The 27,859-nt window shown below is 35.6% G+C and overlaps 1 protein-coding gene across 3 annotated transcripts in view; it reads left to right on the top strand.

Moving 5' to 3' along the window:
- Positions 1-27,859, top strand: part of TSHR (thyroid stimulating hormone receptor) — a 175,024-nt gene that overhangs the window by 84,402 nt on the left and 62,763 nt on the right. For all 3 annotated transcript variants that reach the window (XM_032179774.2, XM_032179776.2, XM_032179775.1), the window contains exons 2-3: positions 5,416-5,487; positions 11,486-11,560. In XM_032179774.2, coding sequence (XP_032035665.1) covers positions 5,416-5,487; positions 11,486-11,560 — 147 coding nt within the window. The remainder of the gene's footprint in view (positions 1-5,415; positions 5,488-11,485; positions 11,561-27,859) is intronic.

Below are 27,859 nucleotides of genomic sequence, written 5' to 3'. Positions count from 1 at the left end.
AAGCCCAAATCGAAACTCTGTTTGACCCTACATAATAACTCACAAGTCCACTTGGATTCGGGGCAGTATGCCATTCTATTTCAGCTGCAGTGTCACAGCTTGCATTGTAGACATCATATCACCTGAATTTTTGTATTATTTGTAAATAATTTAGCAGCAACACTGACTAAAATTTACTATACCACCCAAAATAGAAAACACAAGAGAATGATGAGTTAAAATTATTCTATTTTTGAAAAGTCTATATGTAAATAGTCTCAAGTGTTTAACTGCATGATCTTTGTAGGTCTACATCCCTGATTTTAAATCCTATGCTTACTGTATTCTTTCACAGTTTGCCACAGAGTATTTTTTTAATGCACAACAGTAAAACGAATTCACCAATGAAAATTTATTCTTGGCTGGGTGCAGTGGCTCACACCTGTAATCCCAGCACTTTTGGAGGCCAAGGCAGGTGGATTACTCGAGGTCAGGAATTTGAGACCAGCCTGGTCAACGTGGTGAAACCCTGTCTCTACTGAAAAAACAAAAATTAGCTGGGTGTGGTGGCGGGCACCTGTAATACCAGCTACTCAAGAGGCTGAGGCAGGAGAATCACTTGAACCCCACAGGCAGAGGTTGCACTGAGCCAAGATTGCACCATTGCGCTCCAGCCTGGGTGACAAGAGTGAAACTCCATCTCAAAAAGAAAAAAGAAAAGAAAAAAAAATTTATTCTCGCTAAAATAAGAACACCAGGCAAATGATAAATGTCACATTAAATTGTATTAATATTGCCTAATTTGTAATCCACAACTTCACAATATAAAAAATCTGGATTATTTTTACCAATTCCCTCTTTTTCTACTATGAATACTTTCTATACTCACATAGAATAGTTCAGTGAAATATACTTGGCACACCTCAGTGAAATACTGGCTGATTGATTGACATAGGTGGTTAATACAACAAGAGGCCCTTAAGATGAAGATGACATTGATATTAAACAAACACGCAGAATCACAAAATAATCTCAGGCTGTTTGCCAGGAGGCAAATAGGACACACAAGCGGGAAGTTTGGTGTTTCTGGACCACACAGTCTCTGTCATGGCAAAGATCAGCCAGCCTCCTCAACTCAGTACAACTCAGACATGGTCATGAGGTAGGGGATATAGTGAGAAATGTGTTAGAACCCACATCTACATATGCACATATGCAACGCAAGCTATGTGTTTAAGATTCCAGAAACTGTGTAAGAAACAAGATGTTGGAATGTTGATTGGATTTACATGTTGATGAGATTTCAGTGAACTAAGCCTAGTATCATGCAAGATTACCGTGAAAAGTCTAATTGCACCAACTGCTCTTGTTTGGAACAAAGAACTGTCAGCTCTCTTTACATTAACCATATTTCTCTCCCCCATTGCTACTACAAGAACCAAAAAGAGAGTACTTAAAACTGGGTTGTACCTGCAAAATCTGCAAGGTAATCAGTCATGGTTCACATGCATGTCAATTTCTACATTATATTTTCCTAAGGCAGACATTTGACAGATATAAATCTTGCCTCAGCAAGGCCCAAAGGAAACATTTGTCATATCTCCAATGGTCATTCTTGATTAAAGAAATCACAGAAAAACAAATTGAAATTGCAAACTCAGCTTATATCTTTTCTCTCACATAATTTCTATATCTTGAAGCCAACTTCTTTAACTATTTAATGTACATTCTCCACATAGGATACAAGACTATAGCTGTGAACTATTTTCCCAATGAGTTACATATGATGCCTTAATCGTTAATAGTAAATAGATGTACTATTTGTATGAGGTGAGGTTTTTTGTCATGTTTTAGAAAGAATCATCATTTTCTTCTTATTGTGAATTATCAAAGGCAAATAAAAAACAGCCTCTTCAGTACCTAGCATATTTTCATTAGAAACAAATACTATTGTGATGCAAATTATTTGGACAAAAGTGAAGCACTTTGAAGATTTTCTAATATTTTTGTCAAAAGAATACACACTTAGATGTATACTTTGCCTTTTCCATAAATATTCAAAATGTATTCTGAAATTAAAATAAAATATTTTGATAAAATAAACACATTCACTTTGTGTTTTTTCTTTCATTTGCATTTAAAGCAGTAATCACAATATCACAAGATTCTTTGAATAAAAGGCCTTCTCTTGAAAAGGTAGATAATAGAAAGAACATCCAGCCCCTTGCCCCTAGATGGAGGGATAAAAGCAGATAGATAACAAACATTCTATAAATTAACTTTAGCTACAAAACTACTGCAAATCAAAACAACCACAAAACCTCCACAAAGGTTATGTGCGTGCCGGAGCACATGTATCTGGGGGTCGTGAGGCATCCACAATATTACAATAAATTTTCCCCACAATCCTTATTGTAAGGTTGAACTATTAGGGAAAAATGGAGCAGATGCTCTCTAAATAAATAGGATGTCTTTATTTAATGTCCCAGATGCCATGCCCTCACTAATTATTTTTCTTGTTTATTTGAAGGGAAATAGATACCTTAGAAGAAAACTCCTCTTGAATGTTTTCATAAGCTCAATCAGACTAATCACATGTTAAAAGCTAGGAAAGAAATTAAAGGAGAGCTTAAGCTAATATGATGAATTTTAGAGAGGCAACCAAGACAATTTATACCAAAAGTCAACAGAATTTACACAAACTCAATTATGTCTTTTTTTAGATTATGTGCACATTACTATGAAAATATCCAGGCAAAATACATGAACTGTTAAATTGCAATTGAATTTGGCAATCTATACAACTAGTTGTCATTCTAATAATTCATTTAACATTATTGAAATCAGTATTTTGTTCCAGCGTGTGTTATAATCATGATATTAACTGAATTTATTCAACAAGGAGACATTATTTTTATCTCAGGCTGATTGCTAGCACCCTCAACTTCAATTTTGTTTGATTTACTGTGCATATTGTATTATTACTAAGACAGATGTTCTGAGACACATAATCCTTATTGGTCTATAAATATTGGTGAGCTTTCTTTGGTAAAAAAAAATCTGACTGGGAAAAATATCTTGTTTGTGGAATTAAGCAAAACATTAACATTTCAAATCTTTTTGTCTTTTAAAACACCTTGTGGCACAACTAACTCAATAGTGAGAAAAATCTTTGTTCAGAACTGTACGTGTGTAAAAGAGAGACAGAATTCAAGAAACAGGTATTATATATTTCAGAAACTCATACTTTGGGAAAGAATAGAAACATTATTTGAACCTTTAGCCCAAAGGCTATTAAATTGCACTTAGATGCTATTTCTGTTCCAAGTCAATTTCTTAGAAACCATTGTAATCTTATTCTAGTTTCCTATTTAATTTTATATACGTTATTTACTTTTGAACACGGGCTAAACTCAAAAAATTTTAGTCAGCGAAAGTTACAGTTTAGACCCGTATTGCCTACAATCTCACCATAAGTACGCCCACAAAATGTTTGCCTTACGACAGCTCTATGAGTAAGACTATCTTTGAGCTTAAACTCAATTGCCTTGGGTGATACTCAACAGGTGTGTATCTTTTGTTTTCCTTTGGCATGGCCCAATTTTACACAGAGATTTTGGTAGAATGACTTGTTCTTATCTTTTTAGCTTCAGAATCAGGATAACTTAATTAAGGAAATATAAGTGGGAGACCTTCAAAGGAGAACAAGTAATTTATGGGACCTGAATTTCTGAAATAATATTAAGGCAACATTGGGCTTCATGGCAAAACTCCAGGGGTTGGAAAGAGCTGAAGATTTACTCTTTTGTCATTCACATCACCTCCCTCCCTCCATTTTAATAGGTCCTTTTACCAACTAATTTGGTCTTGCTGATGCTTTGATTAGGCAAGTTACAGATATATTTTAATCGTTGCAAAAATGAATAGTTCAAAGAAAGCATAGACCAAGGAAATAGATTGTTGAGAAGTAACCCCTCAGCTTAGAGAAGAAAAAATACACAATGTTATTCTAATATCTATAAATGAGGTACTAGCTGGATGATGTGTGGTTACCAGTGTGATTAAATGGCAAAAACAGACACATGGAGAAGCTGAGTAGTGTGCTGAGGCATTGTCTTTCTCCCAAGTTAATACACTACGCACACTGTTTTCCACACAAGATTCTCAAGTAGTAACTATAGTAAAGAGCATAACTCAAAAAATGGAGTGCCTAGGTGGAGAGACATACTGAAATGCATGAAGGTGTTTCATTGTGTATAATGAGAACAGTCTTCTCCTTCTGAAGAGTCTCCAAAGAAGCAAACTAGAGGAAAAGTCACACCTTTAAGGTGCAAATCCAACAAAGATGTCTTAAGATTCTGAGGAAGAATTTGCTCCTTGCCAGTCAGTTATTTCCAGACTGCAGCATGTAGATGATAAGATCAAGATATGATTGAAGAGACTTTTACTTGTGCAAGAAGGTAGTAACCATGCTACTATTTTTAATCCTTAAGATTTAAAACATGCATTTAATTCTTTTAAATATGTACTTAATGTATATTGATAGCATTCCAAGACATTTCCATTGACAAGTACATGCTATAAATTCAGTAGTCTTAATATACTGATGAATATATTATGTTGTTTGCACGAATGTTCATTGTAGCACTTTTCACAATAGCAAAAACATGGAATCAACATAAATGTCCATCAGTGACAGATTGGATAAAGAAAATGTGGTACATATATACCATGGAATATTATGCAGTCATAAAAAAGAACAAGATTATGTCCTTTTCAGGGACTTGGATGGAGCTGGAGGCCATTATCCTCAGCAAACTAATAGAGGAACAGAAAACCAAATACCACATGTTCTCACTTATAAGTGAGAGCTAAATGATGAGAACTCATGGACACAAACAGAACAAAGAGACACTGGGGCCTACTTGAAGGCAGAGGGTGGAAGGAGGGAAAGGAGCAGAAAAAAATAACTATTGGGTACTAGGCTTAGTACCTGGGTGATGAAATAATCAGTACAAAAAAAACCCTGACACCAGTTTACCTATATAACAAATCTGCACATGTACCCCCAAACCTAAATTAAAAGGTAAAATAATCATGTTTTTTCAATTTAATAAAAAGACCCCTCAAAAAATGTTGCCCTTCAGTTAACAAATAAAGTGTGATGCGGGGCAAGACATATTAGTTTACTGCTAATTCATAGATGAAGTCTGATGATTTACTTTCTGCATCTGAATCTAACAATTCTTATTGGGAGAAAAAAATGTGTACATATGGTTCTTTGGTATGTTTGTTGAGTATTATTTTTGTTGATTATGGGTAAGGAAACATATTGTGAAAACTCATGCTTTTTAATAATGTGTTTTTATAATTAAGGTGAATTATTAGAAAAGCCCAATGATTAAAACTCTAATTATGTAACTGTTATTTTCACAGGAAGCTTATTGAGACTCACCTGAGAACTATTCCAAGTCATGCATTTTCTAATCTGCCCAATATTTCCAGAATGTAAGTTTTTTTAATATAAAGAATAGTTTGCATTTGTGATATGTTATTCTCTAAACGTGTTCTATCAAGAAAAATACTTGGTATTATACTTGCATAAATCAATGGCGGTTACATTTTCAATGTATATGACAATTTTATGTACATGAATTTTATTTCATTTTGCTATATCTCCACTCCCTAATTCCTACATGATTTTTTAAAACCTAAATCAAATTTAAATTCATTTGATTTTGAGCAGTTCATAATTCTCGATGTATTTTAATATATGTTGGGATATGGCAAACCCTTAGCTGTAAATCTCTCCTATAAACATCTCATAGTTTATAAGATAAACATATAGACAGATAGACACACATCCATCTGTCCTAGTCACCAAGTCTTGAATCACCTTTCACTACTAATACAAATATTTACATTTTGTTATAAACGTAGCCAGTGGTTTCAGATCTCTCTCACGTTAAAAGAGAATTAAAAATAATTCTAAACCTTAAAAATTGAATTGCTATCCACTTAGAGTAAGGAGAAAAGGGATTTTCCATACTGGGTTGACAAAGAGTGAATGAAATGAAGCAGGTCTTTATTTCATTTAATTGATTTTGACAGGCAATCCAGATAGTTCAGGCATGTGAAATAATATAACCAGGAGCAACCTGTACAGTTTTTGGCCAAATGTACTCACTCCGTGGCCATTTTGTTAGTGTTTCTGTCATTTCAGTAGTTCTCAACCACATTCGACTCTACCCCTAGAAGCATTTAACATTTTTGGTTGCTAAATGCCCACTAGAGAGGGGGCTGCTACTGGCACCTAGTGGGTAAAAGTGAAGGTTGCTGCTGAACATTCCACAGTTCATAGGACAGTCCCCACAACAGAATTATCTAGTCCAAAATGTCAGCAGTGCTGAGGCTGAGAGACCATCCTACTGAACATCTCTGCAGTTTTTTATGTTGCTAACAAGTCCTTCCTCTTTCAAATTCTTGCCTCTTTGTTTTCCTTGATATTCCTCTCTCATTCCTCTTCTTGTCTCACCTGGCTACTCTTCCTCAGTCTTCTTTTCTGACTTCCTGTTTTATTTTTGCCAGCTACTTAATCACCAGCTCTTTCTTTGTATATTTTGTTCTAATTCCTCTATACCCCACTCTCCTTGAGTAAACACTCCCATTCCTTTGGCTGCACTATTTCCTAATACAGCTAATTTCCAAATATTACCACTTTGATGTCCCACAGGCTCTTCAAAACCAGCATATCCAAAATAAATACATCATCTTCCTCCCAAGCTGTTCCTTCTCTTTTAACAGCACCACTTTAGCATCCTGTAAGCTAAACCCCTAACCCTAACCCTAACCCTAACCCTAACTTGAATTCTCTTTTAGCTCTTCCTTTTCCCTCATCTACCTTACACAACTGCCTATTTGGTGTCTCTACTTGCATGTCCCAACAGCTTGGCCATTACTTCATTCATTCAACAGATATTTGAGCCCTACTTTGTGCCTGGCACTTTGCTAGGTGTTCCGTATACAACAGTAGACAAAACTCACAGCGGTTCAGTTTTATTCCTAAGAGTGATGAGTGTCATGATGGGGTCAGTTATTGGGTGATATGGAAACTCACATAAGAGGCCTATTACCTAAACAGGAGCAGGGAGAAGGGTTGGGGAAGACTTCCTGAAAAAAAAAAATAGCACCAGACCTGTGATCTGCATTATATAGCAAAAAGCAGAAGGGAAAAGCCTGGGCTTTCTGAAGAATTGAAATATAATAAGTTTCTTGGAGGTAGAGCTTAGGCAGGGAGGTGGGCAGTAGAAAAAACACTTAGGTCTAAGTTAGTACAGGGTCTTGTAAATCATGTGAATGAGTTTAAAATCTTCCCTAAGGGCTGAGCCATTCAATGATTTTAAGCAGGCAAGTGAAATGGTCAGATTTTCATTTGAGAAACATTCCCTTGGCTTTGCAGTGGAGTGAGGGGTGGAAGGAGCAAGGCCGTAGGCAGGAAGCTAGTGAAGAGGCTGATGCAGTGCCCAAAGTACAGGGGACGGCAAATTAAAGGATGATCATTGAGTGGGAATAATGAAAAGGGATAGAGATTTGAGACATAAATAAGGGAGGGCTGATTAAGTTTCTGATTAGGACATCTGTGTGGTTGATTGGCACATTCATTTAGGCAGAGAAGTGTTTTGTGTATTTGCTGTGGAGGGTCAGGGGGTGTGTTAGGAATTCAATTTGGGGCATATGGCATTTGAGGTGCAGTTATATTGAGTACACATCAGGACATAGAATTTTCTCATTCATTTGATAAATATTTGTTCAGCCCCTACTATGTGCCAATCACTGCTCTGAGAGCTGGGGATACATTAGGGAACAAGCAGACAAAGATCCATGTCCCCATGGAGTTTCCATTTGAATGGGAGGAAATAGACAATGAACCAAAAAACACGATAAATAAGTAAATTAGATACAAATTTAGAAGGAAATAAGTATATGGGGAAAAAAAGTAAATTAGAGTAAAGAGGATTGGGAGTTCTAGGTATACGGGGACACTCAGGGGAGAGATTCAGGTAGAGATTGAGAGTCACAAACAAGTGAGTGTAACTGGGACCAGGAGGAGGCATCCACAGAGAGGGAGAAGCTAAAGAGAGTGAAGAAAGAACAATTTTAAGAGCATGTGGTCCCTGAAGAGGCAGGAGGGGATGAGATCCAAATAGAGGGATTGGCCTTCTAGAGGAAGATCGTCACTTTTTACATCATAACGAGGAAGTCACGTTGTAGGACTTTCTCCTTAGTTCAGCTAAAAGCCAGGTTCCTGTCACATGGCCATAGACGATTAGCTCACAGACACTTTGAAGGGTGATAAAAATAGAATTTATTGGGTGAAAGAGGAAAAGAGGGAAACAGGGACTCTCAGCAAAGCGAGAGTCCTCCTAGCCCGTTTCCCGCCTCACAGATTGAATCCCAGGTACCACCCCAGAACAGGAGAGGCCAGGCTCCTCCCAGCTATAAATGAACTTCCTGAAGCTCCACCCCAGTACACACTTCTCCCAGGGCACAGGCAATTGAAGGTTCTGCTAGGGAGCCCTTTTTTACTTAGCTGTCTCAGTTGTAGGAAAAGATGGGACAGATGCAGGTAAACTAATAGGCTTATTGGTGGGGAATTCAAGGCATTCTCGTGTTAAAGTTTCAAACATTTCTATGACTTATCAAATTATTAAAGGACATCTAAGAAGATGGAAGAGGGGGGTGACAGAGTTAGAAATTTGATGAGAAGATTTGAAATAAAAGTGGTGAGCAATAAGAAGAGGGTTGGTTGACTGAGATATAGGAGACACCCAGGTAGACCGGAAGGCTCCACTGAGGCTTCCCCCAGGGAGACTGCTGGATTCTCCAGTCTGGGTTAAGTGAGAGGGTTCCCTGAACCTTGTGTTAATCCCATTTACCTTGTACATTAATCTGTATCTCTGAGTACTGTGAATTCCTTGAAGGTAGGGAACAGGGCTGTTTTGTCATTGTCCAGAAGGATATCTGTCATACAATGAATGTTCAATACATATTTGTGGAATAAAAGCATATACACATACCTGAATAATAATTAAAGATTTGATATATCTTGGGGAGAAGAAAGAGATCAATAGGATGATGCTAAGTTTGTCTGAGATGGTTCAAATTCCCCCTTGGTATTCTGGCATAATTGTTAATGGCACCTTGCTTTAACTCACAAAACTATCCCAGTTTGAATGATAAGTCATATGGTGACTGTAATGATTATACAATGTTTAATGCAAAGAGGAAGTAGGATCTGATTTTTCCTAGTTATAAAAATGGGATAAGTAAGCAGGGAATCACAATTTTTATCCCCCTGAATAAATGATTCCTGCCAGTTGTCTTCACAACCAAGCTATCACAGCCCTCCAAAAAGGTGTCATTAGGTTGGAGAAACTGGAACTTCCATTTGATAACATGGGCCGAGTGACTATCCTTCTGGAATCTTGAGAAAGACTCATACTTCTTAACTAAAAAATTCAGTAGAAGATTTGGAGCAATGGAAAAGATGCTTAGGGAAGCAAGTTGGCAGCCTTGAAAAATGAATCTTGCTCTGCTAGCTGGCTCAGCTTCATCCATGATAAATCCCCACAGTCTCTACACAGTAAATTAGTTCCTTTCAATCTGTTCCATTGTTTCCTTTATGTTAGAAATATATTTGTATCAAGACAATTTATGTAATGTTATTATCTGCAAGAGGCAAAGGGTTAAGAGACTGGGTAAATCAAAGGATAATTATTTAGAGAACGGGTAATTCAAAATAGAAAGCACAGAGCCATTAGAATACTCGTAATAACCAAGATAAAAACTCAGAATGGAACAATCAGCACTCCTCTTGTAAACATTGCATTGATGAGGATATTTTACCGGCAGATTCAATTCAAACTATAGGTCAGTGGTTCTCAACATTGCCTACACATTAGAATCAGCCAAGAAGCTTCTGAAAAATAAAAGTACTTGACTCAACCCTCATAAACTCTGATTTAATTATCCTAGACCAGATCTTGGACATCTGCGTATTTTAAAGCCCTTCAGGTGGTTTAATTGCATGTCCAGGGTTGAGAATCTCTGCTATGGCTATGGCTGGAAACCATCTGTCAATTGTTCATTTTCCCAAATGTCATAGAAATACCTCTCAATAAAAAGTGGTCACTGAATTTGGCCGCATTAGTCATTCTCATTACAAGATGGAATTTGAGGAAACTATTTGAAATATTCCTTATATGTTCTTCACAAGTTGTATTTAGGAATTTCTCTGTTTTCCTTTTTCAGTATTTGAAGGTTTTATTTGAATTACTTTTTGCTTACAAAGTTTAAGACGGAGCCTGAATTTTCAGCTTCATTTAAAATCATGAAGAGAAGTCTTAAGGGAGTATGTAGTCACCCTGTGGAATGTTCCACTAGAGAATTGCGGTTTTCTCTTCATCTTTGAAACTACATGTCTAATTCCCTGTTATTAGACATTCCATTAAAAATGTTTCTTATTGACTCTAGTGTTCTTTCCTGATGCTCATTTTTTTTTTGCTATTTTGAGGAACTCTTCTATTCATTCAGTTGTTTAGTAAGAGTCAACAACATGCCAAGCACTCTGAAAGGCACTCAAGATTCAGTGGCCAAAAACAGACACAGTTCTGCATTTCAGAGAACTTACAGTCTAGTGAGACAACATAAATATCACCCAAAGAACTTGAAATTTGCACTGTGATAATTAGTGAAAGGAGTTTATAGTTTTATATATATATATTTATAGTGATATATCGCTATATATAATCCCTATATATACACCATATATACATATGTATGGCAGATTCAATTCAAACTATAGTTCAGTGGTTCTCAACATTGCCTACACATTAGAATCAGCTAAGAAGCTTTTGAAAAATAAAAGTACTTGACTCATCCTTCATAAACTCTGATTTAATTATCCTAGACCAGGTCTTAGACATCTGTGTATTTTAAAGGAAATAGAAGAGTTCTTTTAAAATGGAAGAGTTCCTCAAAATAGCTAAAAAAAGAAAAACCAAGCATCAGAAAAGAATACCAGAGTGAAAATAAGAAGCATTTTTAATGGAATGTCTAGTAACATGGAATTAGACACATAGTTTCAAAGAAGATGAAGAGAAAACTGTGATTCTCCAGTGGAACATTCCACAGGGTGACACCATATATATCCCTAAATATACATATGGGAAATTTTAATCAGGGAGTTTGGGGAAAGTTTCTGAAGGAAGTGACAGTTAAATGATAACTTCAGATAAATAGGAGTTAATATACAGGAAGAATTCAGGTATCACAAGATCTGAAAAAAAGAAGTAGTAATTTTAACATAATTTGGCAGAATCCATGAGGGTTGTACATGTTGCATGACCTGGGAAGCGCATAACAAAAAGTTATGTCAAAAGTAGTATGTTTGAAGTTTACAACCCTACTAACTTTCTATTTTGTCTTATATTTTTCTGACATTCAGCTACATATCTATAGATGTGACTCTGCAGCAGCTGGAATCACACTCCTTCCACAATTTGAGTAAAGTGACTCACATGTAAGTACAAGGAAAAGTGCAGCATAGACCTAAGCCACAACCACTCTTGACTGATAATCTTGGGGCTCCAGATGGCAATGAGAGCTAGATTCTAGATTGTGAGTCAAAACTTCTGTTTATAATTAAATTATTAACCTGTTCTCATTCTCAGTTTATGTTAATTCATCTTCATTACACCTCAATTCCATGGTTGGAAGTTAAAGACAACATTAGAAGTTCTGTTCTTGAACCACTATCTGTTCTATTACTACTGTGTCAGCATATTTTATTGATGTGAATGTCAGTGGGACAGTAAGTATTTACTGAGTAACTACTTGATTCTATGGTCTGTGCAAGATTCTACAAAGCTGGCACATTTTCCTTAATTCGGAAAGAGAAGAGTTGCTTAGTGAGATTAGAACAGTAGGGAATTTAATAACCCTAGTTCTGGAGTTGGTCAGAGTTGGATTTGAATACCGGCATCTCTGCCTACTCATTATCTACCCTTGGACAAGTCACATAATCTTTCCTAGTCTCATTTGCAAAATAAGTGTAATAAGAGCTGCAACTTCATGTTTATCATAAATATTGAATTATATAATATCTAGCACATGAAAATCAGTCAATATACCAGTCAAAAATAGAATAATTTTTCTATTTCTCTAGTAGATTACAATCTATAAAAAGTGTTACATAAATAATCACGCTGCATTATTTTAAGCAGCTATGTATTACTAATCATTAACTCTATTTTCTTTTTTAATACTAATTGATAGTTTTATTATTCAAATTGCAAAATTTCATTACAGTGAAAGTAAAACTCTGAAGCTATCTCACATGTATAGTAATTTTCCAGAGCTCAAAATAATCCTTAATATGTTTCATTCCATCTACTTTATTTAGGGCCACAGGGCCCATTAACAGTAATTATAGTTTATATTTGTGAAAGCAACAGAATGATTTATCTGCTTTTTAGTATTTCACTTTGTTTTACAAATTAAAGTTATTCTCACATACCAATGTTTTTACTAACAGAAAAGACAATTTGTTTCTTATCTTATCAAGAAATATGTCTTTTTCCTTGTATAAATATATCTATTTACATTTTTCTCAAAAATTTGCACTTCTTGGAGGACTAGTACTCAGAACATAAATGTAATTTAGAAAATTATTATACCTTTACAATATTTGTTGAATAAAATAATAAATACAGATCCAAGTTTATACTGAAAACTCTTGTTTAATATCTTTTTTTTATTATTATTGTTATACTTTAAGTTTTAGGGTACATGTGCACAATATGCAGGTTTGTTACATATGTATCCATGTGCCATGTTGGTGTGCTGCACCCTTTAACTCATCATTTAGCATTAGATATATCCCTAATGCTGTCCCTCCCCACTCCCCCCACCCCACAACAGTCCCCGGAGTGTGATGTTCCCCTTCCTGTGTCCATTAACTCTATTTTCTTGATGAAGAAACAAAAATACTTATCTATAAATACTTAGTATATCCTAACATTACATTAAACATTGTATGAACACTATTTGTTTGGTTATTATTTAACTCTTAAAACAACCCTGTGAAGTAGATACAATTATTTCCATTATTTATATAAGAAAAACATAAATGCAGAGAGGCTAAATATGTTTTCCTTGGTCACACAGTTACTATGGGATAGGGCCACAATCTTTATACCGTAAATGTATGACTTAAAAATTCTTCCCTATCCACTACATTAAGATGCTTTCAAGAATACTGAGGTCCAAGATACTGCTTCCAAGTATGGTAGGCTACCTTACATCAGATCAACAATTAGTCTGAGAATAACTTAAGGAGCTGAATTTTTTTAAAAATGTTTGAAAGTATCAGAGTGTTATGAAGACAGTAAGAACTCAATGGGCAATAAGCAAATCCCAAAAACATCATTTGGTTATTTTCCCCTTGAGATATTTCCTGAATTGTAAGCAAAAGCTTAAGGGCTAAGAAGCTGAACAGAGGTTTAGGCATCTATTAGGGCTAGGAAAATAAAAATTTGAGTTCAGGGCTTGCTAGGAAGGATTGTTCCTAGTAAACAATCCAGGAATTTGTTTGAAATCACTAAAGAGCTTCATCCTAGAAGTATGGGAAAACCCTGAATAGAACAGCCCTTGCAAAGACTAAAGCCTAGCTTTGAATCAATAAAAAATAACTCAAAAGTTTGTGGGGCAAAAAAATCAAGAGAAGAAAATAGACAACAGAAAATGATCCATAGGAAATTCAAATATTGGTTATCAGACACAGACTTTAAAATAGCTAGCATGTTCAAAAATGTAAATGACAAGAGAGAATTTCAAAATAAAACTGAAAATGATAAGGATCAGTTGTAAACTCTAGAATCTAAAAAGTCAATAAAAAATCTAAATACATGAGTTTAACAAGAGATTGGACATAGCTCAAAGGAGAATTAGTAATCTGGAAGATAAGTCAGAAGACTATAATCAGTCTGAAGCATGGAGAGAAAGAGAAAATAAGAAATATATAGCACAATAAAAAGTCAAGCATACCTATGATTAGATCCCAAGAAAAGAGAGAAAGAATGAGAAGAGCAATATTTGAAAGAAACTTTCCAAAACTCTTAAGAGACATCAAGTCACTTATGTTAGAAGTACTGCAAACCCCAAAAGGATAAATATGAAGAAAGCTACATCAAGGCACATCATAGTAAAATTGCTAAAAACCAAAGACAAAAAGAAAATTATAAAAGCCAGCAAGGCTGGGCACGGTGGCTCATGCCTGTAATCCCAGCATTTTGGGAGGCTGAGGCGGGCAGATCACGAGGTCAGGAGATTGAGACCATCCTGGCCAACATGGTGAAACCTCGTCTCTACTAAAAATACAAAAATTTGCCAGGCATGTTGGTGTGTCCCTGTAATCCCAGCTACTTGGGAGGCTGAGGCAGGAGAATCGCTTGAACCCAGGAGGCAGAGGTTGCAGTGAGCTGAGATCATGCCACTACACTCCAGCCTGGGCAATAGAGTGAGACTCCATCTCAAAAAAAAAAAAAAAAAAGCAGCAAGAAAATAATAAATAATACTTTCAAGGATGTAACAAGACTGACAGCTGACTTTCCAACAGAAATCATGGAACTTAAAAACAATGGAAAGATACTTGAGAACAGCAAAACAGCAAATACCTGCCAACCCAACCAAAAGATTATTTAAAATTAGAAAAAGATAGATAACTTCAAGAAAACAAAAATTGAGAGAATTTATTACCATTAGGTTCATATTAAAGGAACTACTAATGGGAATTACTAAGACAAAAGGAAAGCAATTCCACATGCTAACACATTTCTGTGCAGGAAGAAATGAAAAGCAACAGAAAAGGTCAATATATGGGTAAATATAAATGAACCTTGACTGCACAAAATGAAATAATGTCTTAGGGGATTTAAAATACTGTTCTTTGCTCTGCATGATAGTGTGGGATCATAAAATTGTGCAGACTGAAACTGTATTAAGCAGTATTAATAATAAGAAAAATTGTGTTGTCACTTCTAAAAGCTTTTATGAAAACATTAAAATTTCTCAGTCAGTTATAAATGGAAAGGAAAAAATAAAACTAATATTTCACATACTGTAAGTGTCAACATTAGAAACACTTTGAAGTAAAATGCTTTATTGCTTTGTAAAAGCTTATCAGAGTAGCTTAGACAGTGCTTGACCTTTTATCTTTATTATATAAGTTACAAGAGAATATCTTTTCAATACCCTGGCAAATTGTCATACTTCTTTCTAAGTCTAGATTAGCTTTCATCATTTTATCCTTTGCTTTTTAAATATTATAAAATATTTTCAAGTGTTTCTTTAATGTAAAATTTTTTTACCATCATTGTTTCTTTTGGGACATCTTCATCCTTTGCATCCATTTTTCTCCCATCACTAAGTTCCTCTGGTTAATATCTAGAGTTTCTCAGCCAGCCTGGACAACATAATGAGATCCTGTCTCTACCAAAAAAAAAAAATTAGCTGAGCATGGTAGTGTAAACCTGTGGTCCCAGCTACATGGGAGGCTGAGGTGAGAGGATTAATTGAGCCCAGGCATTCAAAGCTGCAGTGAGCTATGATCACACCACTGCACTCCAGCTTGGATGACAGAGCAAGACCTGGTCTCTAAAATAAATAAATAAATAAAGTCTCAGATGATGGTGGTATCAACATTTTCATGCCAGTGATTTATTCTATGTCTCCATTTACATTTTGTTTGAATTTTCCTTTCAGTAACATTACATTTCATTTCTTGGCTTCATTTTCATCTTTATTGGTAAATTCACTCTTTCTATTAGCCATTTTTAGGAAATGTCATATGAGGTGATCACTGGGAAACACATAGAAAACACAATGACATGCTTTATTGTTTGTGAATGAACTGAGCAAGAGATGCCCAGGGAGCAACCATCAATGACTTTGAAAGGAGCGATGTAGTTGGTCACCTATTATAATGTGCATCTGTTATTTACATAGTGATTTGTGGATTGAAGAGCTAGCAACAAAGTTTGTACTTTATTCAACGATTAATAGTTAACATACTATGGTAACTGAATCTTGAGGGATGTGTTGAGGACAGTTATTATTTACATTTGATTAAATCATGGTAACTGAACTTCATGTGTATTGGAGCCATGCAAAGTAGAACTGCTTGTATGCATAGAATTAAAATATGCAGTAGCTTTTTTAAAAAAGTATAGGACATTATAAACAATGTTAAAATGTTCTAAAGGTCTTTGAATTATCTGAGAAGTGGTAAAAGTACTAACTGAAATTAAACTTTTATAAATCTGAAATTAAACTTTTATAAATCATAAATAAATGTTTTAACTACAGGGCAGCTACTAAAATGCTTGTAGAAGACTGGATAACTAACAGGCTAATAGTAGTGGGGAATGGAATAAATTAATTAATTAATACAAAAAAGCAAGAAATTGGAAGAAATAGAGAGTTTCTGGAATAAATAGTAGATTTAACTCCAAATAATCAGCATTTACATTAACTGCATTAAATGTAAAAGGACTAAATACTCTAAGTAAAATACAAAGATTGATTCGTGAATTTTTAATACTCCTTGTATGCTGCTTACAAGAGACATTTTAAACATTATATAGAAAGGTCGAAAGTGAAAAGATAAAAATATATAAAATGCACACAGTAACTAAAAGAAAACTGATGTAAATATACATACATATAAAGCATAAAGTCTTACTCTAAGGGACACTTCATAATGATTAAAGGAATTACTATATAAGATATAGTGATTCTAAATTTAATGTCTATAAGAGCATAGCTTCAAACCATATAAAGCAGAAGTTGGTAGAACTGAAAAGATAAACAATAATTGGCAATCATAGTGAGAGCTTATTTTAATATAGTTTTATCAATAATTGATAGAACAAGCATACCAAAATAGTAAATACACTGATAAAAAGTTAATAAAAAGATTTGAACATAATTTACAAACTTGGTCATATTGACTTATAAAAAATATTGTATCCAACGACTGCAGAGTATATATTCTTTTCAAGGACACATGGAACATTTACTAAAATTGACCACATGTGGGGACATAAAAGCAAGTCTCAATAGATTACAAAAAAAAATTAAAATCAGCATGTTCTCTAACTAGTAAATAACCTAACTTCTAAATAACTCTGACTTCTAATTAACCATAGGATTAAGGAAGAAATCATAATAAACATTAGAAAATAATTTTAACTAAATGATACTAAAAATATGACATATCAAAACCTGTGGGATGTAGTCAGTCATGCTTAGAAGAAAACATATAGCCTTAAGACAACATAGATTAGAAAAGAAGGCTAAAAATAAATCATTTATGTATCCTTCATAAGAAGTTTATATAATAGAGCAGTACATTAAAACCAAAGAAAGTAAAATAACACTGAGGCCCAGGAAGGCTGAGAATCCAGTACAGTAAAGACAACAACAGTCTTCAAAATTGAAAACCAAATCTTCTGACTCCAAATGTGATATCCATTTATCAAACCATTTTGTTTCTTTGCCCCCTCACCAAAAATAAAAGCAATTAATTTTTAGTGAAGTCCTATATAAACCCTATTGATCTTAAAAGCAGTCATTTTGTTTGTATTATGATCTTTTTTCTCACAAAGATTCCAGTTGTTATTTATAAGTTTTTTTTAACTAATATTCAGTTCTCTACTCTGAGCAAAAGTGTTAACTTCCTAAACCAAAGGAAATTATTAAATACAGTAATTAAAAAGAGAATGAGTTTAAAAGTAAATTATTAAAAGACAATTTGCTTATATACTTGATATACTGAGAGTCTCATATCTTAAAAATTTAAAGGATAATGCGCCTTATATTTTTCAAATGTTTCTAATATGTATCGGACATTATTGTCTGCAAATGGTTTTGGTCAGCAGAAAAGATTAGTGAAGATTTTTGCATGCATGCCACCCAAATGTTTAATATATTTGTTTTATAATCATTTATTAAGCAGCGACTATATACAAAGCATTATAACTTGCATGAGAAAAATAGAGCTGAAAGATCACTCGTCTTTGCTTGAGGAATTGAGAATGGTTTTGTGGGTATAAGGCATGAAACTGAGTATCAATATAGAATGATTTGTTTAATTTATACACCACATAAGTACCATCAACCAAACTTTCCTGAGATTCCTCAGTATAGAATTAAAGCCCTCTGATTTGTTTAGGAAAGAGAGCTCTTTATTGTGTTGGATTTGCTGCAGGATAGATACGTAGATACTAAACTTATGAATACACATTTCAAATGCCAATGCATATTGCCAGCATTTATTGGAAAGCTCCAATGAGGACTACATCAGCAGTAAAATAACAATGTTATTCCATTTCATAAGTGTGTTTTCTTTCTAAGCTGCCCTTCAAAACTGACTTTTTTTGGTCATGTGATTTGGTAAATAGAAAGCTGAGCAGTTAGTTTACCATTGCCACTTCTAATTATCCCTGCCAGTACCTGTCCAGTCTTACAGAGCTCTATATACATCCTCTGAGATGGCTTCCCAATTCATGTTTAGATTTTGTTCTGTGATATGAATTAGAGTATTAGAACATAAGCACTCTTTAGCCTAAAGCTTCCTCCTTGTAAATTTGGCCTAAAGGCCTCTCTGTATGCAGTGAACTATAACCTAACTGGATATGTGAACAGACCACAGACCATAACTTACTTTTTTACCAATCACCGAGTTTCAGCCAGTCACAGGTGACCAATTGTTCAAACAGTGTTCAAATAAGGCAAAAGCTGAGCTATAATCAATCCAGCTGCTTCTATACCTTACTTCTGTTTTCTATATATCACCTTCTTTCCATCCCCCCCAGCTCCAGAAATTCTCTATCACACAGCAGCACCAGAGTCTCTCTGAACCTATTCTGGTTAGGGGGCTGCCTAACTCATGAATTATTCTTTGCTCAATTAAACTGTTAAATTTATCTAACATTTTCGTCTTAACAGTACTGACATTGGGTCTGTGACCTAGAACTGTCATTCCAAAATCAAAAAGCTATTCATTCAATAAATACAGTATGTTTAACACAGTTAAACCTGTGACCACTGCATCTTAAAAGGCTATATGCAAGATTCAAAATAGTAGATCATTCTGTTCTTATTCGTACCCTCTTCCCTTGGCCTCTGTGATACCACAATCCTGGCTGGACTCCTACCATGCTGGTCAGTCTTTCCTATGATCTTTTGCTGGCTGCTTCCCCTTCCCCACTTATAATTATTGGGCTTTCACATGGCCCAATCCTGTGTCATCTTCTCTTTTCACTCTACCTTCTCCTGCTATGTGATCTTGTCTAACAATTCCCAAATTTATATGTCTAGTTCAGGCCCTCCTTCTTAGTGTTGGTATATACCTATTGGTCTACTTGACCTCTCTTCCCAGACGTCTTACACATATCTCACATTTTATATCCAAAACTGAAATCTTGATTGTCCTCCTGAAATCTACTACTCCTGTGTATGTTGAGCCAATAAATGGCAACTTCCTTCATCCTGATGCAAATCCCAGATACCTGAGAGGTATCACTATACCTTTTTTCCTCATCACCCACTTCTACTCCTTCACCATGTCCTGTTGATTCGGCTACCCTAATACACAGAAAATGTATCCTCTTCCTCTCCACTGCCACCACCCTTATTTAAGCCACCATCATCTCTTGTTTGAACTATAATAATTTTATATCTTAACTGGTATTTCCAATTGATTTCCTCTAATTCAGTATCTTCACAGCAGCCAGAATGATTTTTCTTGAATAAAATCCAAATATCTTAACATAAACAGCCAGGCCCACAAGTTCAGCTGGGTTCCTGCCCACCTCTGTATTCTCATCATGCTTCACTCCTGCACACCTGTGTTCTTTGGTTTTTTTGAACAGTCCAAGATCTTTCTCACCTCAGGGTATTCACGTGCTTTTGCCTCTGCCTAGAAATTTATTTCTCTCTCTCTCTCTCTTTGCCTAGTTAACTCTACTGATTATTTTTTCAGCCTAATTATGACCTACACAGAGACACATACCCTTCAGCCCACTTCTGCATCTAAGTTAGATCCCCATTTGAATCCATTCTCGAATGCTTTTTGGTTTAGAACTTACTAAAATTTATTATAACAATGCAGATGTTTGATAATAATAAGTCTTCATAAGGCAGGATGCTTTGTGTGCCATTCACCTACACCAAGCTGTGAGGAAATCAAACTAAAACAAAAAATGAAACAATGTATTCTGAACATGCCTTTTAAAAATAATGAATTGGAAGAGTAGGCTAGTCTGAATTAATGAAAAATCTGATTGACAGAATGTTTAGTATATGTGTGTACACACACTTATGCACACATATATGTTTAGTCAACCTTAATTGAGCATTTACCATATCCCAAGCATTACACTAATTGCTCAACACATATGTACTCATTTAATCCTCACAACAATTCTCTAAAGTAGTTACTATCATTTTACAGCCAAAACAACTGAGATTCAATAACTACATCTTTATATTTAAAATGCATTTCATGTAAACATCACAGAATTGGATCTTGTTTTTATATCCAGCCTGAAAATCTCAGCCTTTTAATTGGAGTGTTTAATCCATGACATTTATTGTAATTATTGATATGGTTGGATTTCAGTCTACCATTTCCCTATTTGCTTTGTCTTCTCTGTTCTTTCCTCCTGTATTTCTCCTTTGTCTTCTTCTGGATTAATCTAGTTGTTTTTGCTTTTGTTTATTAGTATTGTATTCCATTGGCTTTTCAGTCCTTTGCAAATTTTTTGTCATTACTCAAGAAATTATGACATGCATCCTTAACTTATCACAGTCTACTTAGAAATAATATTATATTACACCACATATCATGTAAGAACCTTTTGAAATTAAAATTCTATTTACCTTCTTCTATCTTTCATGCTATTGTTGTCATATATTTTATTCCTATATATATTATAAACCTCATAATACATTATTATGTTAACTTTAAATATTCAATTAACTTTTACATAATTTGAGCAAAGAAAAAAATAGTCATTTATGTACACTCAACATATTTAATATTTCAAGTGTCCATGCCCTTCTGTAGGTCCAATTATTTCCCTTTAGCCCAAAAGACTTTTAGTATTTCAGTGTGGTTCTACTGGCAGCAAACTTTCTGAGGTTTCATTTACTGAAAATATATTTTACCTTAATATTTGAAAAACACTTTTGCTGAGTATAGAATTGTAGCAAAGCCATTTTTGTTTTATCCTTTTGAAAATATCCTTCAATGTCTTCTGGCCTTCTTTTTTTCTGATGAGTAGTCATATTCGTGTTATTATTCTCCTGTAGGTAATGTGTTTTGTCCCCTCTGGTTACTTGTAAAACTTTTTCTATGTCTTTACTTTTCAACTGTTTAACCATAATATGCCTAGGTGAGTTTTTTTATATTTAATCTGCTTAAGGTTTGCTGAACTTTGTGGACTTATGGGTTGCTGGTTTTGTTTAAATTTGGACATTTTTGTCTACTATTTCAATAGAGTATGTTAGAATTGATACAATGCCAGTTCTAGTTCCAGTCTTTAAAAGAACTGGCAGCTTTCAATTTATATCCTTGGGACCCTGAACAACCATGTAAGATGTCCAACTGCACTGATGGAGAGACCATGTGGGAAGATCCTGAGATCCTGGGATGGAGAAGAGCCTAGCTGAGCCCAACCTTCTAGCAATTCCCATCAAAAAGCCAGGCATGTAAGCACACCCTTTTGGACCCTCCAAATTGTTCCAGACACCAGCTGAATAACACCCAGTGATCCTGGTGGAGGCTACATAGAGCAGAAGAATCACCCAGCTTAGCACTGCCTGGCATCCTGATCCACAAAATTGTGAGCTAGGATAAAATGTTATTTTAACCACTTAATCTAGGGTAATTGGTTATGCAACAATAGGTAGCCAGAGGAAGTAGCAATTATGTATCAGTTAACAATGGGTAAAGGCATTGAGGATTTGTAAGAAAAAAATACAAGAATGGTAGGTTCTCCCTGAGTTATTCAGGATCCTAAGTGGATACAAATCATTTCCCCTGGGTCGTAACTTCAGCGAGGATACTGTTTGGACCCAAAAGTATGCATGTAATAAAGATTTATTATCTGCAAAATGATGAAACACTAGACACTTCCATTTTCTATTGTACTTTCTCTATAAGAAAGTCAATAACATACAGATTGCTGCTGTTGTTACTCCTAGCAAGAATAGTGACCAAGTTCTGAATGCCTTTTGTGGGCCAGCACTCCACTAAAAGTACTTCACACACACTATCTCACTAGTTTTTACCAAGCCTTAGTTTCTGCTATGTCAAATGAAGATGGTAATACATACCTTGCAGAGCTCTTGCCAAAGTTTTCTTAGCTAAGACATTTCAAAGTGAGAATTTGAACCCAAAAGGGTCTTCCTCCAAAACCACTGCAATGCCATAAAATCTCTTTAATTAAAATATCTGCAATAATTAAAGAAAATGCTGGCCAGGCTTGGTGACCCACACCTATAATCCCAGCATTTTGGGAGACTGAGGCGGAAGGATGGCTTGAGCCCAGGAGTTTGAGACCAGCCTGGGCAGCAGAGTGAGACATCATCTCTATGTAAAATATTTTTAAAAATTAGCTGGGCACAATGGCACTTGCCTATAGTCCCAGCTGCTCAGGAAGTTGAGGCAGGAGGATCACTTGAGCCTACAAGGTCAAGGCTGTAGTGAGCCATGATCATGTTACTACACTCCAGCCTGGGCAACAGAATGAGACCCCTATCTCAAAAGAAAGAAAAAAAAAAAACCAAAGAAAAAGAAATGTTGCCCTTAGAAGAATGTATTTACTTTTATGTGAGTTTGTGGGTTTGTTTGTTTGTTTTTGAGAGAGTCTTGCTCTGTTGCCCAGGCTGGAGTGCAGTGGTGCGATCTCAGCTCACTGCAACCTCTGCCTCCTGGTGGTTTAAGGGATTCTCCTGCCTCAGCCTCCCAAGTAGCTAGGACTACAGCCTTGTGCCACAATGCCCGGCTAATTTTTTGTATTTTTAGTAGAGATAGGGTTTCACCGTGTTAGCCAGGATGGTCTCAATCTCCTGACCTCGTGATCCTCCTGCCTCGGCCTCCCAAAGTTCTGGGATTACAGGTGTGAGCCACTGAGCCTGGCCTATGTGAGCTTTTTAAACCAAAAATTAGTTAAAAAGTTTACAACTGGGATAGATGAAATGTGTGATTTATGCCTTATAGTATAATAAGACTTTATTTTGCTGAGCCACTAAGTTGAATCAAGTGGATTCATCAGAGGTTTCAAAATCACCAGCTTTAGCACAAATCCTTAAATAATCGTGAAAGTAGCTGTATGCACCTGCCAGGCAATTTAGAGAATCACTTCTATTTTTAGTGGAAAAATCTGCTGATAAACTTAAAGTTTCCTCGATTTGCTTTAAAAATCTGAATACTTATAAAATCTCCTCGATATCTCTTATTTTTTAATTTCTCAACAAATTAAAAAATACATCAAATCATGAATATTGCCTTTTGGTTATAGATTATTTCTTTCCTCCAGTTACATATGGAATGTTAATAATAATTCATTAATAATTATCAAAGAATTAAGACTTCTCTCATTGAAAATCCTCGATAATGTAGGAAATAATTTATTCTGTGAACTTTCATATTATAGATTAATATGAAAAGTAGGTGCTAGTCTAACAATCAGGGCTTTAGAAACTAAGGTCTAATCTATAGCAAGAGCTTTGACAGACTTTTAACTTTTGACCCAGTAATTCCATTTCTATAAATTTTCCCTAAGAAAATAGAGTAGTGAAAAAAAGTTAATGTAAAAAGCCATTTGTTTCGGAGTTAATAATTTATATTAGAGAGAATTTGGAAAGGACTTACATGCTTAGCTAAGAGAATGGTCAAATATGAAATACTAAGCCAGGCACAGAGGCATGAACCTTTAGTCCCAGCTACTCGGAGACTGAGGTGGGAGGCTTGGTTGAGGTCAGGGATTTGAGGCTGTAGTGCACTATGACCCTGACTTTGAATAGCCGCTGCACGCCAGCCTTGGCAGCATAGCATGACCCTGACTTGTAAAGAGAAAATCTGTTGCTACAGACAATTTAATCACATAAGAAAAGCTTTTGTCATTATGTTATTTAAAATATATGTGTGTGTATATATATATATATATATTTAACAGAAAAAAATAGTTTTTCTCTGTATTATCAAATGGTGGGAGTTTTTTTTTACATTTACCAGCTTATTATAAAGGATATTACAAAAGATAGAGATGAAGATTGCATAGGGTGATGTATGGGGGAGGGGCGCAGAGCTTCTACCCCCTCCCTTGGCACACCACCCTCCAGGAGGATGGTCAGCTGTCCAAAAGTTCATTTCCTTTTTGTATGAATGTGTTTCAAAGTTTTTTACAATAAATATGTATTACCTCTATAGTCAGATGAAATTAACTTTTTAAAGATCAATATGCAGGTCGGGCACGGTGGCTCACTCCTGTAATCCCAACACTTTGGGAGGCCGAGGTGGACGGATCATGAGGTCAGGAGATCAAGACCATCCTGGCTAACACAGTGAAACCCCGTCTGTACTAAAAATTCAAAAAAATTAGCCGGGTGTGGTGGCAGGCGCCTGTAGCCCCAGCTATTCGGGAGGCTGAGGCAGGAGAATGGGGTGAACCCAGGAGGCAGAGCTTGCAGTGAGCCAAAATCACACCACTGCACTCCAGCCTGGATGACAGAGCCAGACTCCGTCTCAAAAAAAAAAAAAGATCAATATGCATTAAACTTGAAATTAATACTTGATGTCAAGATACATCAGTAATGTATTATGTGATAGAACCCTGTCCTAAATGTTACCTTAAATTAATTTACCTATTTATTAGTCTCAGTTTTCACCTAGGGATTGTATAGCACTTAAAAAATTTATGGTAACAAAATGATGGCTTGGGCAATATATACACATCTTATTTTTAAAATAAATAGTATCTATTTCCTTATACCACCCAGAGTATGCAGTAAAGTGCACCTAATAGATGTCCAGTAATTATTCACTTATATTCTAATTAATCTCTTCCCACTCTACCCACTTGAGTGAGCAAATCTAGTCAAAATCAAAGTGACTGCCTTCCATTTTTTTGAACTATAGGTGAGGCGGGAAATTAAAGAAAAATAAAATTAAAAAGAAAGAGAAATAAGCTTTCCTATATTAGGCTGACTTGTCCCAGAGGCAGCAACAGGCACAGCCCAGACCCAGGAAAAGTCTTGATAATACTATCTAATGTGCTCTGGAGACTCTCCCAGCACTCCCTCAACATAGGGAGAAGAAAAACAAATTTTCCTTTGTTTTATGGAATAAGTTTATAGATTCCTGTTCTCTGTCACTAGTGACTTCAAGTATTCTGTTTTATCTAAGAAGTACAACAAAAGTCATAAGAAGCCTGAGTAGGCCTGAACTACAGCTGCCTGGGCACCATAGTGAAGGTTATGAGATAAACCAGTGCAAGGCTCTTTAGTGCAAAACCTAAATAATGAACATCTAGGTTGCTTGGCAACGGTCATGTGCAATCCTGAGTTTGTCCTGCCTCTGTATCCCTACTTTCACACCACTGTAAGCTTGCTTCAAGCTAGCCCACCCACTTTTGTGAAATGTGTATAAAAGTCAAGTGCTGTCTTTGTTCTAGGCCCAGTCTTTGGACGTTGAGTCTGCTAAGTCCGAGTGCAGTCAATAATAAAGATATCCTCTTGTATACACCCCAAGTTCTCTCTCTGGTCCTTCTGATCCCACAACATAGGCACTTAAAAGTAAACAGAAAAAAAATTGAAAATCAAATTGAAACAAGAGTTAAAAAGAAGGGGACTGGTGGAGAGTTAGGCTTTTGGCTAATATTCTTGTTCAGTTTATTGTTTTGGGTAACAATAAATTGGTTGTGGCAGCTTCTCTTCTGACATCTGAGTCTAACTGAGTCTCCTTGGTTTATGCTGGTCTGAAGTGTTCCCATCTCCCTTGACCCCATCTAATTTTGCAGACGAAATGCAAAGTCAGCTTTTTGATTGCCCTCAAATTGTTTCCTGGCTTGGCGTGCTTCTTACTCATTAACTGGGGCAGTTTAGGGTGTGGGGAAATATCTCCAAGGGTGAGGAGCACAGTGAAATGCCACAATCCAATGCCTGTTGAATAATTGAGGTAGGAAGGAGGACACTAGGAAAATGGAAGGAAATTAGTGGTTGGAAAAAAAAAAGTCTTCCTTAACAGAAGACTTCAAGTCTTCTTTTCCCCTTCTTCTGTTCCTCATTCCCTTGCCTGAGAACTCCCTTCTCTCATCCTGCTGATTTCCCATATACTCTTTGAGGTGTGGACTCAGCGACTGAGTGCCTGCTGCAATGCTAGTTGTAACAGGAAAGCCAATTGTCCTGTGCTAGGCTTTTATTGAGAATTAATAAATGTTTCTTAGAGGAAGAAAAAAAAACCCAGAATGTAGACATGTGATTAAGTGAACCTAACTGCATGCCGAATTATTGATCTGTTGATTTGTGAAAACTGCCATTGGACGGCAATGTTACACTTTTCATCTAAATGTTTATTTTATTTGAAATCTAATGAAGGAGAATTAGATAATGAATATTTACATATATTTTTAGTTTTGCCGGATGATCTCCTTGAAACCTCATTAAAAAAAAAAAAAAGAGGCTGTATTTGAAGTCGTAAGTCCTAGATAAAGGCCCAGTGTTGCCTCTAAGTGTATAACAGGAGATTATTCACTTGCCCTTTCAAAACATGTCTCCATAGTTTTGTCTGCAAAATGAGGATGATCCTTACCTGCATCATATGAGTCAGTTATGTTGTTCCCTTACTAGGAGGAAATTCACACCCTCCCTCAGGTGAAAAAAAAAGTAGACTGTTTCTTTTCACCCTTTAATCTTCTGTATTAGTTTGTATTCATGCTGTTATGAAGAAATACCTGAGACTGGGTAATTTATAAAGGAAAGAGGTTTAATTGACTCACGGTTCTGCATGGCTGGGGAGGCCTCAGGAAACTTACAATAATGACAGAAGGGGAAGCAAACAGGTTCTTTCTCACATGGCAGCAGGGAAGAGACATGCAGAGCAAAGTGAGGTAGAGCCCCTTATAAAACCAGCAGATCTCATGAGAACTCACTCACTATCACGAGAACAGCATGGGGGAAGCACCCTGTGATGTAATCACCTTCCACGAGGTCCCTCCCCCAACACGTGGGGATTACAATTTGGATTACAATTCAAGATGAGATTTAGGTCCCTCTCCCAACACATGGGGATTACAACTTGGATTACAATTCAAGATGAGATTTGGGTGGGGACACAGAGCCAGACCATATCATCTTCCAAAGCTGAATTTTTCTAATCGATACGCTTTAAGAGCCTTGCATATTTCCCCAACAAAGAAAAAGAGCCTCGTTCCATAAAACAGCATACTTAAGCAGCGTATCTGGCACATATTTTAAAGTTATTTTTTATAGAGAATATATAAAGCTTTACTTTTTTGTTTTTAAAGTTTGAGATTTTTTGCATCCTCTTTATTACTTTTTTTTGACTGAGATAACATAAAAAGTGAAAATTCCACATTCCTTCTTTTAAAACCTATCTACTAGACGTGACCACTGTGAACAGAGTACTCTATATTTTTGGAATTTTATTTATGCTTATTAGTTTGGGTAGGTGAATTACTATAAGAAATAGACAAAAATACAGACATATAACAGCCCTAATGAGTGAGGTTTA

This window comes from Hylobates moloch, unplaced genomic scaffold (genome assembly GCF_009828535.3).
Source record: "Hylobates moloch isolate HMO894 unplaced genomic scaffold, HMol_V3 SCAFFOLD_16, whole genome shotgun sequence".
Lineage (NCBI taxonomy): Eukaryota > Metazoa > Chordata > Mammalia > Primates > Hylobatidae > Hylobates > Hylobates moloch.
Note: the sequence above shows the minus strand (reverse complement) of the source record. Positions and strands in the feature narration are given on the sequence as shown.